This window comes from Sceloporus occidentalis, unplaced genomic scaffold (genome assembly GCF_023333645.1).
Source record: "Sceloporus occidentalis isolate IW3139 unplaced genomic scaffold, rSceOcc1.0.p SCAF_5, whole genome shotgun sequence".
NCBI lineage: Eukaryota > Metazoa > Chordata > Lepidosauria > Squamata > Phrynosomatidae > Sceloporus > Sceloporus occidentalis.
Genome location: NW_028316985.1, coordinates 55306339 through 55327020, shown reverse-complemented (window position 1 = coordinate 55327020; position 20682 = coordinate 55306339). Strand labels below are relative to the sequence as shown.

At 38.6% G+C, this 20682-nt stretch overlaps 1 protein-coding gene across 4 annotated transcripts in view; it reads left to right on the top strand.

Moving 5' to 3' along the window:
- Positions 1–20682, top strand: part of LGR5 (leucine rich repeat containing G protein-coupled receptor 5) — a 90298-nt gene that overhangs the window by 21383 nt on the left and 48233 nt on the right. For all 4 annotated transcript variants that reach the window (XM_089524108.1, XM_089524107.1, XM_089524106.1 and 1 more), the window contains exon 2: positions 15527–15598. In XM_089524108.1, the coding sequence (XP_089380234.1) occupies positions 15527–15598 (72 nt within the window). The remainder of the gene's footprint in view (positions 1–15526; positions 15599–20682) is intronic.

Genomic DNA, 20682 nt, shown 5'->3' with positions numbered 1-20682 from the left:
GCTTGGATTTGGCATTTTTGATAAGTATTTTTGTTTCCTTATCAAAGGCTGAAGCCTTAGGAAATTTAAATTACACTACAGATAGCACCACCCATCCCAGTTGCATTGAATTCCCCTGCCCTAGCAGAGTTTTGACATAAATTATGAGAAGTCTCTTTCCTTCTTACTGTTTTCTTTGCTAGCTGCCTTGGGTTCCTTCTGGGGGAAAGATGGCATACAAATGAAATAAATAAATTAAATAAGCTATGGCCCCAAAGAATAACTATCCCCATTTTTTACTACATTCGCACTGCAGAAATAATCTAGTTTGGCATCACTTTAACTGCCATGGCTCAATGCTATGGAATTATGGGATCTGTAGTTTTGTGAGATATTTCGCCTTCTCTGTAAGAGAGCTCTGGTGCCACAATAAACAACAAATCCTAGGATTCCATAGGAGGGAGCCATGACAATTACATTAGTGTCAAACTGCATTAATTCTTCAATGTGACAGTAGCCTTTGTCTACTTCATCAGATCGGTGAAGTGTCTATAGAAGCTTACACTACCAACCTCTTTCTCTCAGTCTCAAAGGTGTTACAAGTTACTAATGTGTTTTTTTCAATAAATTTTTAAAGTCCAAATTTTAAAATAATCTCCCAGGTTCTGAAGTATAAAAGAAAGCTGCCATAGGATGTCTCTGTATTAGAAGGGGTGAATTCCCTGCAGACTTATAATTGCATAATTGAATTTGTTTATTTGCAGTATCTTCAGTAAAAGCATCAGGGTGAATAAATGCTTTTTAAAACCAATATAGAAATAACAAGTAAAAAGAGCAGCATAAAAATATCCAGCAGAGTTAAAACTAATCATCCAGTTCACATACCATGCCGGAGGACAGGGATTTATTTTTCTGGTTATCAAAAAGAAAGTTATATTATGTGAACAACAATGTTGCCAACTGGGCTTCCCTGGGACAGGCATCCCGGAACGCCACAACCACAAAAGCTCTCTTCCCAGTCACTAGCCAGGGACTGACCAATGTTTGTGAACTACTGCAAATCAAATGATGAACATAATGAACAGGGTCATATTACAGAATATGGTTCTTTAGTTATTCTGGTCTCAAACTGTTTAGAATGTTGCACCTTGAAATTCTTAGACAGACTTGTGTCAATGGACTTTGAACTTTTATGGCAAAACAGTAGTCCAGTTGCATACATCCCTTGAAGCCCTAAATGGCTTGGGTCCAAGCTATCTCAGAGACCGCCTCTTCCCATACAATCCTCCCCGCGCTCTCCGGTCCTCTGGGAGGAACTTGTTGCAGCCTCAAAAATCGAGGCTTGCGGCGATCTCCCGGAGGGCTTTCTCTGTTGTTGCCCCTAGGCTCTGGAACGGCCTGCCGGATGAGATCCATCAATTAACATCTTTGGACAGCTTCAAAAAGGCTGTCAAGACGGATCTCTTCAGGCAGGCCTTCCCAGACTGAAATATCCCGGCCTCAGGATCTCAGGATTTCCCCCTCCTCAGTAATGTCTCCAAAGCCCCCTTTTCTTTAGAACTGAAGTTGCAGTGGTTTATTGGTTGGTATTACTTTGTTTAATTTATTGTTATTTTAACTAGTTATTGTGGTTTTAAATTAGATATGTTGTTTAATAACTTTTTAAGGGGGGAGGGAAATATATTGTTTTTATGCTGTATGTTATTTTAATGTTGTAAACCGCCCGGATTGGTTCGCCACAGGGCGGTATATAAATAAAAATTTATTATTATTATTATTATTATTGAACTCCTTTTTTGCAGCAGCTGACTTTCCCCAAGACACTGCCAAATCCCCTGACCCCACTCCAAGGTGTTTTAATAATTAAAAAAACAACACCTGAAATCCAAAAAACTGCACCTGAAAATACAGCAGTTTACTGTTTAGAAACTTGACCCCACCAAAGAAACAAAATCCCTGATAAGGCTGATATTCATCCCAAAATGAAATCAGAAGGGACGTGACGTAACATCAGTTGGAGAAGCTCCATGGAGGATTGCAGGAGATGAAATTGTGCTCGTTCATCATACATATAAAACTTGATTTTTGCCTCTTTCATGCAAAAGTAACTACAGTACAACACTTTTTGCATAATTCTGTTAATTACATCAATTGCCATGTCTAAGATTTTGATCTCACTTGGAAATGATAAAAGAAATGAAAGAGCAAAACATCCCAGTAGTCTTTTTTTTATCAACATCGCTGCTGAATTAGGAGTGTACCTTTCTTTAAAAAAAAAAACACACAAGAAAATAATTGTGCAATTGTCAGTTTAAGAGTCCTGAATTCAAACTGATCATACATGATAAAAATAACAAGCCCTTATGAATAGATTTCAATAATTCACTAAAGAATGTCTCTACCAAGCCTTTGTGACAAATGTCTTGTTTGCAAGACAAACGCAGAGTTGAAATAACAGCCCATGAATACCACTGGTGAAATGGCTATGTACACAAGGTGAATGCTAAAGCTTTTCTTTCTGAATAGATCTTTTAATCTAGGCATTATCTAAACTCTGAAAAAGCCCTCAGTGGCCTTACATACAGATTAATGGGAAAAACTGAGACCCAGAGTTGAGGAAAAGTTTTAAAGATTTACTGATGGTTGACAAATGACATTTAAGATTCAGAGCCATCAATAACCTATTGAAAAAGATTTAAAGGGGGGACCCTCCCTCTATAGAAAGAGCTGATTCTCAGTGGTAGCTCTCCCCCCACTTCACTAGCTTCCTTCAGTATTTGGAACCCTGAAACACGTGGCCTTGGAAAAGAGGATGGTAAAGCCCCTTTTAGCAGCATTTGTATATAACTGATTGTGGAAATCTGCTATTGTACAGCCATGAGAACTGAATAGAATTGTTTCCAGAAAAGCTTCTGAAATCACAGTCAGCCATTCAAAAGCCTTTCTGCTAATAGTTTTTTAATGTGGGAGCTGGGAGTGGCAGTGGCAGTATAATAATTTGTTGAATCTGAAACATCGATCACATCCTTTATCCTGATCAACGTAAAGTTTTAGACAATCACTTTTCTTTCATCTTTTCTTTAAAAAGAAAAATTAGCCAAGCCCCAGTGATATGCCTGTGGTGTATATCCTTTGTATTGCAGATACATTTCTGAAAAAAAAATTAAAAATTAGTAAGAGAATTTTAAAACACGGTGGGAGAATGCAACAATTAATAAATTGGTTTTAAAAAATTATGTTAAAACAGGAGAAGTGCAAGTATATTTGACCGGGTATTTTTGATATGTATGTATGTTGTTGCTGCATGCCTTTCAGTAGTTTCTGACTTGTGGTGACTTTAAGATAAACATATCATGGAGTTTTCTTGGCAAGATTTGTTCAGAGGGAGTTTGCCATTGCCTTCCTTTGAGGAACGCACGTTACCCAAGATCACTCAGTAGATGTCCAGGGTCGAACAGGGATTTGAACTCTGATCTCCCAGAATTCTAGTCCAGCACTAAACCAATACATCACACTGGATCCCTTGAAATGCATATAAACTAGTAAATGCTGAGATAAAGTAATAAATGTTACAGTCCAAGTAATAGAAGGAAAGGAGACTAGCACCTGAAGATGAGGAACTACCAGATGAATTCATGTAACAATGGTAAATGGTTTGTAGCTCAACAGAAGGGAGGGGGAGAACAGTTCTGGAACATAAAAGCACATTATTCTGTATGGATTGTTTTTTGATGGACAACGTCTTGTCATTGTGCCATTGTTAGTTAAACTTTCAAGAACCAATATAGTGTAACGTATAGAGTAGATGAAAATTGCACTCAGGTTCTGCTGGAAGGCTTCCCATGGGCAACCAATATGACATGACAACTGGGAAGCCTAAGGTTTAAATTGTCATTAAGCCATGATGCGCCTTCACAGACCCTCAACCAGTTACTCACTCGTAGTTTTGCATATCTCACATAGATGTAAGTATAAAATGACCGACTGACTAAATAACTGTTCATAGTGCAGAGTTGTCACTACCATAGCAGAGTGAAGAAAGGATTTGTCCATTCATCCACACCGGAGAACTGAGAACAATGGATATGAGAAGTATGTAACACCCACCCATCCCCCTCATGTTGCTAAATACTACAACTCATGATGATAGACTTTCTACTTTGGTGATATGCACACAGGAAGGCATCTATACAAGGCAGCCATTTAGTGATAATTTTTCATTCTCTGTACCCTGAAGACTGATTAATGCAGTTCATTCCAGTTTGTCTTTAAATAAATAAAAAAAATAAATAAATTTTATTTCTACCCCGCCCTTCCAAGAAATGATCAGGGCGGCTTACAAAGTTATAAAAACATTACAATACAGATTAAAAATTCAATCAGCAATTAAAACCATTATTGTTCTGGCTTAATGCTGAAAGAGCATCAATTGACTTGATGAGTGGGGGGGGGGAAAGTCCAGCAATAGTAAGGTTCTGCAAATTCTCCAGGATATCTTTGTGGCTTTCAGTAGCATTGCCTAAGGACTTTATCACATGGGGGAAATCGGGGGTTTAAAAAGGCATTTTCCTGGGACATTTCCCACGACATCATTATTAAAGAGAACGTATCCCAGAAAGAACCAGGAATGTTCCAGCAACAAACCATTCATAGGGAAATCCCGTGAATGATATGTTGCTGGAGCATTCCCGTTTCTTCCTTGGTTAAGTCGTCTTTAATCTCGATATGTGGGGAAAAGTTACCTGCAATCATGCAAATATCCTGGGAAAATGCCTTTCAAACCCTTGTTTTTCCCCCATGTGATAAAGTCCTCAGGTACCCTTCTGTTTAGGATGTCCCATATGACATATCAAGGTTATTGTGCCTGAATGGATCCATTCCTACTTTCAAGGCTAATTCCACAAGGTGGTGCTGGGAAACTACTGCTTGGCCTTGTAACTTTTATACTGAAGCTTTTATTACAGGGTTCTATCTTGTCTCCCATGCTTCTTAACAAATAGATGAAGCAGCTGAATGAGATCATCTAGAAATCTGGAGTGATGTTTCATTATGCTAATGATAACCAATTTTTCCCCTTTCACCAGGTCCTGTAAGAGAGCAGAAGTGCTAGGTATGTGTCTGTGGTCAGTAAATGTTCATCTGACTAGGAAGGTGGGGTTCAGCCCATTTTGTATTGGGCTGCAATTCCCCTAAAGGATCAGCTAGACTTGGAACAATTGACTGATACAGTATTGTTACTAGTAGCCCAAAATCAGGCACTATTCAAAGTGTTGGTTGTTACTTATAAACTGTCATACATGGTTCCTAGCTACTTACACAGGTTTTTTGCTCTTCATGAATATGCCCAAACCTGTCCTTTCCCTTCCTTTTTCATCTTTTGCATGAACTGAAGTTTCTGAAATGCTTTCAAAAGCTCTTCTTGAAGTTCCCTTATTAAGTGAATAGGTCTTTTCAGTAATGTGACGTAAGTGTGGAATATTTTCACCTGGACCCACCCTGATGGTCTTTTTGTCACTAGTCAAAAATTTGCCTGTTTTCTGTAGCTGTGTTTAATATTGTTTTACAGTTTTCTGTATTTTAGTGGTTTTTACTCAGGGTTTTCCAATTTTAAAAACATTATTTCTGTATGATTTTATTCTATTTTCAATTGTTTGCCACCTTCATAGTTTTGATACTTAAGCCTGTTATTGCTGTTGTGTGATTTCAAGTTGTTTCCAACTTATGTGACCATATCATGGTGTATTCTTGGCAAGATTTGTTCAGATAGTGTTTGCCGAGTAGAGAGGGAAGAACTTAACCAAGGTCACCCAGTGAATTTCCATGGCTGATCAGAGATTAAAAATTTGGTCTCCAGATTCATAGTCCCATGTTCAAACCACTACACAACACTTCAAGACAACTGATAGATCAGTAAAAATAGATATACTCAGGTGCTATCTTCAGAAAACCCTTTCTAGGCTTCCCTTTGCTTTATCTCAGATGTTTTGAACTGATAGTAGAAATACTTAAATACTTAAAATTCAGAAAAACCTGGGCCTGTGCTTTGGCAATGTTCTCTCGTACCTTCATAAAATATATCACCACAATGTGAAATAGTCCCACTGCTGTAAGGGTTACAAATTCAGAAAATATTCATGGAAGAAAGAGTCTGAGTGAGTGTGATTTGTGTATCCTAAGTCTTCACTAAGCCTCCCTCTTTTTACTGTGCCAGAAAGCCCTCCCTCAACTCCTGTTGTTCACTGCTTGTTCAGAAAGTGTTCTGGCAGCACAGCCTTCTGAAGGACTACAGACTACGAGACTGTGCTTGAACAAGTCTTATTCATGATACAGGTGTGAGTGACCTGTGTGTGAAGAAAATGAGGAAACTGAATGCCTGATTGGTAAACATAGAGCAGCCTTGACCTGTCTTATAATATTCTCACAATCAATGGTACCACAAATTGCTGGCCACTATGCCTTTCCAGCTCTGATCAAGCACTGCTCTTTGAGAGCTTAACCTTTAAGTTGGCAAAATAAACAATATAATTACTACTTAAGAATAAAATTAGAAACTTTAGAGATGATAATTAGTCATCCTTCCTTACAACTGTATGAGGTAATGGTTCATTTTCCTGTCTTACAACTCATTAACCAAATACAATGAGACAATGACAGTTGAATATGCTTTTGTTAAGTTGCCCTGATAATTTATTGCTTGCCACATAAATTATTACTTCATTGTTGACTTGGAAGCTGCTAGGTTCCAAGTGAATGCCACAGCACATACTAAAGAGTAGGGAGCAATTTTACATCATTTTTCCAATATATCCAGGAGCAGAGGAGATAAAAGTTTCAGAAATATCTTACAAAAAATAAAATGTCAAGTAGTTGTCTGATTGAATAACACTGATTGATTCATCGCATATTCTGATCCTTCCACTTCACCTTCTCCTTCAGATCTGGGTATTTGTTCTTGCCTACTCCCTCTGCTAGATTCTGGACTAAATAAATGATAACATTATTTTTTGAAGAGAGTAATCATCCTATCATGGCTGCCTACCTCAGGTCCAAAACACACTGCAAAAATAATCCAGTTCAAGATCGCTTTAACTTTCTTGGCTTAGTGATAGGGAATCCCGGGAACTGTAGTTTATTGTAGTACCAGAGCCCTCTGACAGAGAAGGCTAAATGTCTCACAAAACTACAGTTGCCAGAATCCCCTAGCATTGAGCCAGGGCAGTTAAAGTAATCTCAAACTGGATTATTTCTGCAGTGCGTTTTGAACCTTAGTTATACTGTACAAACAGATCTTTCAGCACCTTTGAGACATAGGGCCAAAACAGATGGCCCTAAAGGGGCAGCTCCACACCGCCACTTAGAGCACTGGATCGGGGCTGTGGCACAATGCCACTTCTTTTGGGGGCAGAGAAAGGGCACCCTTGCCATGGCGGCGACAGTGGCTTTTCAGTGTTTCAGTGACACAGTGCATGTAAATGCCACACCACCAAAACACTGTGAAGTGCCACATGTGCGGCCAGCAGCATGGAAACGGCATCAGAGTGTGTGGCATCTATACACCATGGTCAGATGCTGCCCCCAATCTGGCTCTTACTGCCTGTCTGTTTTGCCCCTAACTAAAAGATAAAAGTTGGTAGCATAAGTTTTTGTAGATTGAAACCTACTTCCTCAGATGCATCGGGGGGGGGGGGGGGACAGGTGGCATCAGCAGAAGTAGATACAGTGATAGAGCCCCTCCAATGCTGTAGTTACATCTGTCAAAGCAGAATCTTGGGCATGGCTTTTTCAATGATGAAATACTTCTCCACAGGCACACCAACTGGCACTTTTTTGCTAGTTGCTTTTGAAGACAGTTTTACTTGCCTCAGCTTTTAATACATATTTTTAATCTTTTCATGGGTTTTTAAAATGCTGATTATACTGGTTTTGACATCTCGGGGTTTTTTATGTTTTATTTTCATGTTGTAGTAGTGTGAGTTCAAGTCCTTCCTGTCTTATGATGATCTTAAGGTGAATGCATCACAGACTTTTCTTGGCAAGATTTGTACCGGGGGGGGGGGGGGGTGCCATTGCTTTCTTCAGAAGCCAAAAAAGTCTGATATGCCCAAGGTCACCCAGTGGGTTTCCACAGCTATTGGGATTTGAACCATGCTTACCCAAAATCCTAGTCCAGCATCCAAATGAGTAATTCTGGATTTATTTTCATTGTATTAATTTTTTTTTGTTAGCCATTTTGGAAAGTCTTGCTGCAAGACAGCATATTAAAATATTTTAACATACTATTTCCCCCAGGTGTGTTAATATATTTTTAAGCAGGTGTGTGATATGATGATATGGTTGATAAGATCAGTGGGCCTGTTTTCATTATTGGTTTAGAAGTAAGAAAGATTGCAGTGTTAAGCATATAATGCTAGTAAGACATCTAAGTCAGTGCAGAAAGCATCAGGACCTTGGACAGACCACAGTGGGTGCCAGAGAGAAGCTAAAAAGTGAGGCCAAGGGTCAAATTCTAGGTTATTCTAAACACACTTTTAAAAATTGTCTTTGGCCTAATTACATTCATAGGGAAAAGGCATACCTGTTTAAGAATGTACCTTCAAGCCACCTGTCAATTTATGGCAACCCCATGGGGTTTTCTTGTTGTTGTGTGCCTCCAAGTCATTTCTGACGTAAGGTGAAACTATCATCGGGTTTTCTTGCCAAGATTTGTTCAGAGCGGGTTTGCCTTTGCTTCCCCTGAGGCTGAAAGCATGTGACTTGGCCAAGGTCACCCAGTTCCCGAGCAGGGAATCTGGAGCCTCTGGTCCACTGCACTACACTTCACTGGCTCTCAGAGTTTTCTTAGGCAAGAAATATTCAGACATGGTTTTGCCAGTTCCTTCCTCTGAAATATAACCTGCAACATGTGGTACTAGTTGGTGGGCTCTCATCCAAGTACTAACCAAGGCTGCCCCTGCTTGGCTTCCAAGATCAGATAGGATCTGGTGCCTTTAAGGTATTTAGGCTTGATGACAGCATGCTTACATAAGGTTAAGGTTAAATCTTCATATGTAAAATTCAAGAACCTTTCTCCCTCCCCCCCCCCCCCAAAAACCAGGGCATGTGTGTATAAAAACCCTCACTATCTAATATTTAAATCACCTGAAGGAAGATCAAAGGGCATAGAAAATTGAAAGCTAATGACACAAGAAGTCACTAGGGTCCTGTTGTGCTACAGAAAATGTAGCATGGATTACTATTGGGTAGAATTCAGAATGGTTCAGAAAAAAAGAAACAAACATTTTACTTTGAAGGGAGGAGATAATTCTGTACGGGTCCAGATTATCTGAACAACTATGGCCATGATTGATTGCTGAATGCTTTATTACACTCACAGGCCAGCAAAAATACATTATATAATATATGAGGGCTTTTAAAATGAAGATAAAAGAAGTGTATTCCCCCTGCCCCTGCCACATGGCCATTTCCACGTTGTTGGAGAAGTGGTAGGATGAGTTGAGAAGTGTCCAACTATGTTCCTGTATCTAGTTTTGCTGCAGCAGGCATCTAAAGAGACGTCTGGGCATTCTCAGGAGGTCTTTATAGATGACACATTTTCAGTGAATTCAGCTATAGCTGAAGACATTTCTTCTCATTTGCTTCCAACAAGAAATAGCCATATATGAAGAGATGTACTGCTTACAAGGTGATTTTTTTTTTTTGGGGGGGGGGGGGGGATTTAGTCATTGTGCAGCTGGAACAGAATTCTGACCTCTGCAACAACCAAAAAAGTGAGATGTGATGGCATCAGTCTGGTTTAATGCCATCATAATTCATTAACAGGATGCCTGCCCCATATATCACAATATTACCTTGCCCATGTCTTATGATCTTCAAGGAAGGGGCTTTTCTCAGCTGTACCATTGCCACAGGCCTATCTGAAAAACCTTTCTTGATCACTGCTCCAAACTGTGGAATTCATTTCCACAGGAGCTGGCTGCCCTTTCTGGCCACCCTTTCTGCTCTCCCTTTGCAAGCATGAAAATACCTTTTTATTTAAGCAGCCATTTGACAATAGAGTGTGCAGAAATGTGTTTTAATGGGGTGAGTGTGTTATACTTTTATTCCTATTGTGTTTTTATGGGATAGCTTTTTAATTTTTTTTTTTTTAAGAATATGTTAGCAGGTGTTAACTGTACTTTTCTTTAATCTGAGTTGTGAACTGTCTTGGGTTCCATGTTAAGAGAAAGGTAGGATATAAGTAAAATTAAATTAATCAAATAAAACAATTCTTTTTTGCTGAACCCACTCCTGTTTGAAATGGAGTGAGTATTGCTACACTCCATTAGCCTCAAGGCCCTTAAAATCCCAGGACATTTGTCTGATACCAGAGTTACCTCTGTGTAGACAGAAATGTAGTTGGGCCACTAGCAACTATGTACCAGTGGTATACTGATGGCAATATGTCCCACTCAGAGGGTTCATGTCCTTGTTGCTTCCTGTGCCACTGATAATATCATGTAAGTCCATGGCCAGAAACCTGTGGATGACATAGGCTGGCATAACTTGGTGTTATGCCAGTTTATCTCATTTTGGAGATGTTGTGCAGGAGTTACTTAAAATGTCATTGCACAACACAACAACTTACCCCTCACAGAAGGCACCTTGCAAACCATTAGTGGCTGGGAATGTGTAAGGATACTCAGTTCTGCAGTTGAAAGTAGAAAATGCCCATCACTCTCCCAAACCATCAGCAAAACAAACAAACAAGCTTCATTTATATACTGCTTCCTAAGCAGTGTCTAAGCAGTATACAACTGTAAGCTAATTTGCCCCCAACAATCTGGGTACTCATTTTAGCAGCCGCGGAAGGATGCAAGCCTGAGTCAAGCTTGAGCCCTTTTGCTGGTGTTGAACTCGCAACCTTGTGGTTTTGAGTGAGTGGCTGCAATACAGGCATTTAACCACTGCGCCACCAGGCACATCTGATGAAGAGAGGTCAGTTCATGCCAGGTGTTCTATTGTGTGATTTTGACCCTGGAAATGTTTATTGCGGCTTGGTCTTATTTTTACATAAAGTTTGCAAACTGATATTGATTTCCTGAGCTTGAGTGTGTATTTGTGGGAGAATAAATTTATATAACTATGTTTATTTGGGTCTTTCTATCAGTGTAACATAGTTGTTTCAGTGTTTAACTACAACTCTGGAGACTGGTGTTCAATTCTCTGCTCAACCATGAATCCCACTGGGTTACTTGAGCAAGTCACATGCTCAAGGGAAGGCAATAGCAAACCTCCTCTAAACAAATCTTCCCAAGAAAACCCTATGATGGGGTTACCTTAAGTCAAGTTCACAACACACACACATCATAATCTCAGAAGTTATTCCTGTACAGTGTGTGTAGCTTGAGTTATGAGTTATTTATTAAAAATAATTACTGGCATATTTTTAAAAAATACATCATGATCCAAGATGCTTTATCTTATTGTTGCTTAATATATAATTAATTTGACAGAATGGATTTCATTTGTTGTAGTTTTGCTCCTTTGCCAAAGAAAGTCTTTTGTTCCTTTGCCAAAATAAAGGGATAGTGGCCATCTACTGAAAAGAAAGAACAGTATGGTTAAATATTAGAAGAAAAAAAGAACCTTAATAACTAAACTGGTGTTGTTCAGTAAATTAGCTTTTGAAGTGACTCCTGGGCTGCAGATTTCTAGCTGAAAATGGCTATTGTTAAGAAGTATTAATAAAGCTGTCATTTATTTCAAACTGTGCCCTGCATAACTGCATGTTGTCAAGGAATTAGCTGTAAACTAGTTTTTTTAAAAAAACATATATATGTGCTTCAAAAAACATGCTAAAAGCAATATGAGCTTTTGATGTAAACCAGCATGATAACAATATAAAGTGAACACAGTAATTAAATCTAGATCACCTGCTTTCAAAATTGGGCCAGCAGTACAAAGAGAGCAAGGAGGAAAGGACATTTCAAAAAAAAAACAAAACATATTACTAGATCTGAAATGGCCACAACTTTATTGGTTATAGTTGTTAAAGCCTGCCTGCAGCTGAGGGAAGTCAGTCCACACTGGTCAATCCTTCTTCCATCCGATGGGAAACCATGAGATTCCACATGGGCATAAGCCACCAGGGACTGAAGCAAGCTTCCTTGGTGCCTTCATCCCAAGATCTCTGAAGTAGACCCTCAACAGGAGGGAAACTACAGGCATTGCCCCTTCATTAAATAAATCCATTTTATTTATGCCTTGCCTTAGGGACTCAAGGTGGTTAACAAAAAATACAACAACATCTAGCTAAAAAAGGATACAAATACTGGGAGCATCATAGACTTGGAACTGTTACTAAGGAAGGTTAAAGAATAATGTGCAAAGGCAGGCTTACTGCTGAACATAAACAAAACAAAAATAATGACCATTCTTGATCTGCATCGTCTACCTAGATAATGAGGAAATAGTTAAAGAAATCCCATACCTTGGATCAAACATTGATCAAAACAAAAAGTGCAAAAGTGCAGTCAAGAAATAAGAAGACTAGGAATAGGAATGGCAGCTATGAAAGAACTAGACAAAATTCTAAAGAGTAAAAAGACACAACTGAGCACTAAAGTTAGAATCATCCAAGTCATTGTTTTCCTCATCAACATATACAAGTTTGATTTCTGGACAGTCAAGAAAATGGATAAAAAGAAAATCAACTTATTTGAGATGTGGTGCTGGAGAAGAGTGCTGAGGCTACTATAGACAGCCAAAGAGACAAACAAAGGGGCCCTTGAACAGATCAAATCTGAACTTTCTCTACAAGCCAAGATGATGAAACTGAGGCTGTCATACTTTGGCCATATCATGAAAAGGCATGACTCATGAGAAAGGCTGGGGAAATCAGAAGATAGTAGAAAGAGAAGGAATGTTAGAGAAGTTAGAAGAAAGAGAGTAAGACCATATGTCAGATGGATAGACTCAATCACAGGCTTAATTTACAGGACCTAAGCAGAGCAGTGGAGGACAGAGGGTCTTGGAGAAGTCTCATCCACAGGGTTGCCATGAGTCAGAGCCAACTCAAAGGCAGTTAACAAAATTGAGAGCATTAGATTGTTTGCAAAAATAAAATCATTTAAAATATTAACAAATCACTATAAGATGCAGGTGGGGAACCCTCATGGAATCCAGAGGCAGCAGTAGCAGTATCTTTTTTCCAACCCACGATACCACAATACTAAATCTGGAGCAATTAAGCACTGTAAAATAAGCCTCTACCACTATGGGCCATTACCCAAAGCCTGCTGTGTGGCTTCTACAGCATGTGGCAGGCATGTGCTCCTTGGCTCACGATGGCTTGAAGACCAGGTGCCCTTCACTCCCTGCACAAGGCTTAGGGTAATCCCAACTTGAGTCAAAAGAAAAATGAGAGAGCTTTTTTTGCCATAGAAAGAAAAAGGAAGTAAAGGAATGCCTCACAGTATTTTTCCCCAATAAACATTGTAGCTCTTTGATAGTTCAAATTCTTGATAGTTCAAATCCTCCAAATTCTACAGATACACTGCATTGCACAATTGATTCTTCAGGCTTAAAGTTGCTTTCTTCCTCAGGTGGTCTTCAGGTTCTTTACCTGCTGACTCACTAGCCTTCAGCATAGTTCCTTCCTTATTTTGAGCTGTGTCTTCCTCTTCTCCAGTGTTTGAACAAAACTACAACAACAAAAAGCTTTAGTCTGTTTGATCGCAAACTCTGGGCTACAAATGTTTTTATTCTTGCCATGAGGACTAGAGAGGACAGTTCCTCTCTGATGTTCACCCAGAGAAGCATCCCCTCATTCTTGCTAACCAGCTTCTGATTCTGGCCTTTCTTTCCTTCTCCTTCCACATGCAGCAATAGAGACCCATTCCCACACAATTAAATGGCTTCTGTTGAATCTATAGACAGTCCAATTTAAGGTACAGGCTGATTTCACTATCTTAAAAGGAAGTTCACAGTATTATAGTCCACATTGTTAGTACTATATCTAGAAAACTGTCACATGCACACCCCAAAACAGTGACTATTAGAACAGCATGTAGAGATTTTCAACACTGGTTTTTGATTACATTACAATTTACGCTGTTTTCAGAAATCAGTGATACAATTTTTTTTCAATGGAGAGCACTCCTGTTAGACAACCAACCAACCATTCCCTTTTACAGGCTAGTCCATTCTATACCTCCTCCCTTTTGGTTATCTGGTTTTACAACACAGCATTATTAGCACTGCATCATAATGAAACCCTTCTCACCACCACCCCACAGCAAGTGTTATGCCACACAGAAATACACACTAGTGGCAAGAGTGGTAATAAGCTTCTAGGGCTATCAAAACCTGTTCTCTTCCCCACTGTTAGTAACATAGGCTGGGCTACCAGTGGCTCCAGTTGCCTTACCCCACCCTCTTGTAGCTTGTGGAAACAGGTGCAAGTACTTCCAAAAAAGGAAAGGAAAGAAGCCATCCTTACCACCTGACATTTTACTGCCCACTGTAGTGCACCTGGTGTCCTGAGTCACTCTGGAGCATGCTGTAAAGGGATTCCTGAGACACTGTGGGGGAATTAAATGTAAGGGCTGCTGCAGTAGTGCTTCCAAGCAAGACTGACTTGTTTATTGTTGTTTGCTTCTGCTGTCCATTTCAGCAAAGTAATGTGGGGCAAAAGGTGGTGAACTGCTGAGGGCTTGAGCTCTCAGCAAATGCCCAAGAGTGCTGTATGGCTTCTGTATATTTTAATAGGGCCTCTCAATGAGTTTGAGTAAACAGTGAAGCTGTCATAGCATGGTAAAAGTATGGTATTTTTTATATTAAAAAATCTGATTACATGGAGTAGTGTGTAAAACAGAGGCTGATTTGAGTTAGAAAAAGCTTTTGATTTCTTGTGCCAGGAACTAATGTGGAATTCCACCAAGAAGTGTGTTAACATAGTAGGATCACATTGCACCCTATTTTGTGGTTCATTTCACTTATTTAATGTAACCTGAGGATCTAACATGCTAAGAGAGCACAATAAAAGGAAAACTTTGAGGATATTTGATTGATTTCTGTGAAGCAAAATACTTGAAGTTTTAAAGCAATAATATAGGAGAAAAATTCTCAAGCTATATTTTAAATTCTATAGATCGTCAGAGTAAAATGCATGTCATCTTGCCTATCATATGGGACAGTCTATCTTTAAAAAACAAAAATTAATCTGATTATGCCACATTATTTATTTTACTTTTATTGGCATATTGATGTAGGCAGAAAAAAAGATGGTTAAATAAGAAAAAAGGTGAAAAATATATGGAAGTTGCTGGGGTAAGGGACTGCTACATGACATTTCAGGCAAAATACTAGATCTAAAATTATTTAGTCCAAGTGAAAATCCATAGGAAGATATGGAGTGAATGGCCTGAGGACCTCTAATTAGTTCATCACTCTTAGTAGAGTAACTGCTTCCTCTTTCTCCTCTTCCTATGCCACTTTAAAATAACTGAACAATGTAGTTATGCCGTATTAAGAGTCCTGTATTTTTTTCTTTTCTTTTTTTGTACAGTGACCTCAGTATGAACAACATCTCCAAGCTGCCCTCAAACCTTCTGCACAATCTTCGCTTCCTGGAAGAGCTGTATGTATCCTTCTATTCATGATGGGCATAGTTGGGAGCTAGGCAATTCCTGAGTTTGTCTCTTGCACTTATACTGGAAACCAGTTAACACAGCAGAGAAAAGCTGTGAGTTTTGGCACATACGGAAACATTTAGTTGAGGGGGGAGCCCAAACGCTGATTCTGGAAATGGACTTTTCTAAGGAGAGACAAAGCCATACAAATTAATTTTTTGAAAAAGATTGTTTAAAGAGCTGGGTTGCTATTTGGAAATAGTTAAGCAGCAGGATATTAAAATTTTCAATGCTGGCTTGTGTTTATTAAAATAGCAAATAAAATTATAATCAAAACCAAAACCTGCTGCCTCAGTCTGCCTGAGTCAAGGACACTTGCATTCATGTTTCCTAGCACTAAGTCGTCTTGTAATCACTTTTAATGACTGTTTCCTTACTCTTTAGCTTTTAGCATCCCTCAAGGCTGACTATGAAACACAGAATCCTGTATAGCTTAGCTTGCTCTGTTTGGTGTTTTCTGTTTTAAAAGTATGCTATAAAAACTAGTTAATCAAACACAGAGTCACAAATTGAACATTGATTAAAAAGAGATGATGGCCAGCTAGAAGAGGAAGGCACTCATTGCCCATGAGAAGTACATATAACAAAGTGACTGGAATAAATACTAGAAAATAGAAAATACTTTCAAATCCCCATTCTTTGTAACAATACCTAATCAAGACATATGGTACTATAGGTATGCTGGAACAATCCACTAAACAAAATTTGGCTCCCATTCCTATTCTCATCTCACCCTGCTTTCTAAGCCAACAACCCATGACTTCTAGTAGGTAGCTAACTACTTATCATGGATGCTGCAATTAGTTTAAAACACCCAAATTAAAATTTCCTTTACTTGGGAGGAACACAATGCAATAGGAGGTGCTTCATACAAAGATTCGGACAAGAGGGATTATATCTCAAACCCCCAACTCAACCCTTTTGATGGTCTTCAGTCTGGAATTTGGTTTCAAATGTTAGATTTGATTGCTTGGTACTGGATGGTCTCCCAAGTGTCAACCTTATTCTAACTTCCTATCTAGAAAAGGATCTAAACTTTCACTACTTGACACTGAAATGTATAATCCCCAGTCATTTGAGAAAATCCCAATGAGAATCCTGACAATTTGCTGCAACCCCAGTATTTCAAATGGCAATACATTGTAGTGCTGTACAAAGAGTCGCCAACTAGTCTCCTAGAACAGCCTATAATTGAGTGAATGGCATTATCTACAGGACTAGTAGCCTCTTGATTGCTTCTGCAGCTTTGAAGGAGAAAGCCAGCAATGTTGCAGGAGCTAGTTACAGCATTGTTCAGTAAGACATATCTAGTTTCCTTTTTAAGACTGAAAAACTGGTCATTTCAAACAAAAGAAGAATAGGCAAAGCCTCAGAAGGTTTTTAGTCCGTTGCTATTAATCAACAATTTTATGGCAGGTGCCCTTTAGCAGAATAGCACACAGATCAATTTGTTTTAGGACAAAAGTGGTCTTTCCCCTTCCTTTTTCAAAAGAATTAGTTGGGGCTTCGTTTTAGAGAACAACTGTTCTGCAGATCAAGTGACAGAGCTGCCTCAAAAATTATTTTTGCCTTGGGTACATGGGCAAACTGACAAAACTAAACCTTGTGCTATTTTTAAAAAGAATATGATGTGGAACTCTTGTGTGCTTTTTGGTGTTTACCTTTTGGATTATATCAGTAAGCAAAACATTTCCAGGACTGTCCAGTAATTTAGCAGTAAATTAACAACGCACATAACACAAATGTAAAAGAAGCTGTTCACAATTTTCAGAGTGAAAATTCTAACTTTTAAACGCTAGAAATTTAACAAAAGCCAGGGATACTAGAAGAATGTAATTTATCACAAATCATATCTAAATGTCATAAAGCATGTAGAAATAGATATCAAGAAACAATTGGGGATAGCAGTATCTTGTTTTCTATTCCTTGGGTAACCTTCCCAGTGTTCAGAATGTTCATGCATTAGTAGTTGTATACTGGAGGCCCTGCCCATAATCCAGAGAACAAGGGTAGCAGGAGGCTATTTACTTGCTACTTCACTTTGGGTTTCAGACAGAGCCATCTGGCTAGAGTTACATGTGCTGTGTCTGTGCAATGTTTATCCTCCCAAAATTTATTTTTATGTTCCACATGCTCCCATAGCCCCTTAGATTAAAACAATTAAAGACATGGCAGAACCATATAGAAAACTTTATAGGTAGTCAAAAGAAACTAAAGTTTATTAATTCAGTAAAATGCACAGAATCTATTAAAGGTGGTTTAGCCATTCCCAATCTAGCTCTTTATTTTAAGGCATTTCATTTAAAACAAGCAGCTCTTCTTATTAAATTTGAGGATTATCTGCAATGGACCAATATAGAACAACAACAACAAAAACTGTGTTTTGAGCATGGGTGAACTACAGCTGTTAGAACATATGGGTACACTATTATTAATTAACTCATTAATCATCCAAAAATTGGATTTCCTAAGAACTCCAAGCTGTCAATATGTAAAGTTATGAGGGAGTAGGGGGTGAGTAGTATCCATCTTTTGGGATGAAAATGCCAACTTGGACTGGAAAGAGCTTATAACTTCTCTGTTCTTGTCAGTGCTCATGGAAATACAGTCCACCCTCCCCATACGTGGAGGGGTCCAGACTCACACCTCCCCACATATTGGGGGGAAAGCGTATGCTCAAGCTCCATACAAAATAATGGGGGCGCACTCGCAAGGCGGGGCATGGGACGCACGGTGCAGTTACACTTCCCATTACTTCTCCCAGGGCTTGCCTTCCGCATAAGCTCAAAGCTGCACAAGGCAAGACTGTCTATGGGGAGAGCCAACTGTATACCAGTATTGGAAAATGCTAAATAATGTATCCATGATTTTTGGTTGGACAAAGTCTGCTCCATGGCACTCGCTGAGAAAATCACCCACAATTTAAAGCAACCCAAGTAGCTGTAGAGGAAAGGCAATTTTGAACAAATATGATTTAATTTTATTTTATATGCCAGCAAGGAAGCTTCCCCATTGAGTTCTCTGCAATCCCTAATGAGATTTTAGAAACAACTTTTTTGAATAGAAACATGCAGTATTCTGTTCTGATCATGTGATCAGATTATGCTTTTTATTTTTATTGAGATTCTATTGTTAAATGGAAAAGACTATTTCTCTGTAATGTAAACCAATAGAGAGAATTTAATGTAATGTATTTTTAAAAAGGAAAATATAAATATTAATAATTTAAATAATAATTTAAAAGTCGGTATATAGTTTTTATTTGTATTGTTTTCAATGCATTTTAGTATTTTTATTGTTTTAATAATAATAATAATAATAATAATAATAATAATAATAATAGGTAGACCTGGAAAATGAGTGTAGAGAAACATTGACAACAACAAAATTGGTAGTATATACAGTGTTTGAAAGCCTTTGATTTTTCAATTCATAAAAGAGTGCATAAACAAGAGATTTTACACATTGAAGACAATTGTACAAACTCCCACAATAGAATAGACTCGCTGTAGTACGCAGCATTGCTTGAGAGAATCATTACTCATATTAACGGCTATTCAATTTCAATTGCTCTAGAGGATGACTGCCTACCTCTTTAGGAGCCAAACATCTCCAACATTAGGCAGCAGCCAAAACACACTGGAGAAATAATCCAGTTTAAGACCACTTTAACTGCCCTGGCTGAATGCTAGGGAGTCATTGTAACTGTAGTTTATGTTGGCATCAGAGCTCTCTGACAGATAAGACTAAATGTCTCACAAAACTACAGTTCCTAGAATTCCCTGGCATAGCAGTAGCAATAGTAAGTACATTTCTATACTGCTTATCAGAGTTACAAGGACTCCCTAAGCACTTAACAATGTGTAAGCCAAATGCTCCCAACAAGCTGGGTATTCACTTTACTAACCTATGAAAGAATGGAAGGCTGCGAGGACCTTGGATCCCTCCAGGATCAAACTGGCTGTAGTACCGACATTTAACTACTGCGTCACCAGGCCTCCTTAGTATTGAGACAGGCAATTAAAGAGGTCTCAAACTGGATTATTTCTGCAGTGTATTTGGGACCTTTGTTATCTTGAGGGACCATCCCTCTCCCAGTCTACAGCTAAACACATTTTAGAATAAGATGCTCCCTCAAAGCCACGACACTCATGAATTTAATGCCTGCTATGTACCCTATATGCTAAGTCCCAAATGTTCCCTCTAATTTGGTGAAAATCTATCCAATTGTTTTTGCATGATGCTGAAACAAACTGACAGAAACATAATTTGTTTACATAGATCACCTGCTTAAATGAATATGGAAAAGATTGGAAAAGAGCAAAAATAAATATTCTCATAGCATGCACAAAAAGGGAAATTCTCTGCCTGATGCAAAAATAATGCTATAGCAACAACTGAAAAACAATAAACTGAGTTTGTGTATGATAAGTTGATTAGAGAAAATGTGCAGAAGATGCATACCACTTTCAACTCAGTTGCCTAATTGTATTCTTTTCCTTGAACTTCTGGAGCCTAGTAATGAAGTTCTCTTTTACAAACATCCTCAGGAATCTGGAACTGGCCACAGTGACCCTGGGCTTGATGAAATGTGACTGTACTTATGCACTGGCGTGCTTCTCAGTACAAACGACAGATTTTGACTTTGCATATGGTCTCAACATGTGCCTTCTCTGGGTTGTGATAACTTACTTTTACAGTCCTGTATTGGTGGAGATATATGCTATATAAAGAACTTTTAGCTGGGCTTTATAGCATAGTAGTGCTTACTGATAAGACAAGTCTCTCCCCATGCAGGCAAACAGCCAATAGCACATTGTAAATTCCATTGCTACAAGACAGAATTGGTAGTATAAGAAGGAACTCTTCAGTACTGAGGAAAATAGGGGGGAAAATGGTAAAATCCCATTCGGTATTCCATACTTTAAAGTACTAAGACTCACATAAATCTTGAGGGTTTGTCTTCTTGGTCTTGTACACAATCTCACAGATGGTTTTTTAAGGGAAGGCTAAATATAAGATCTCAAAAAGC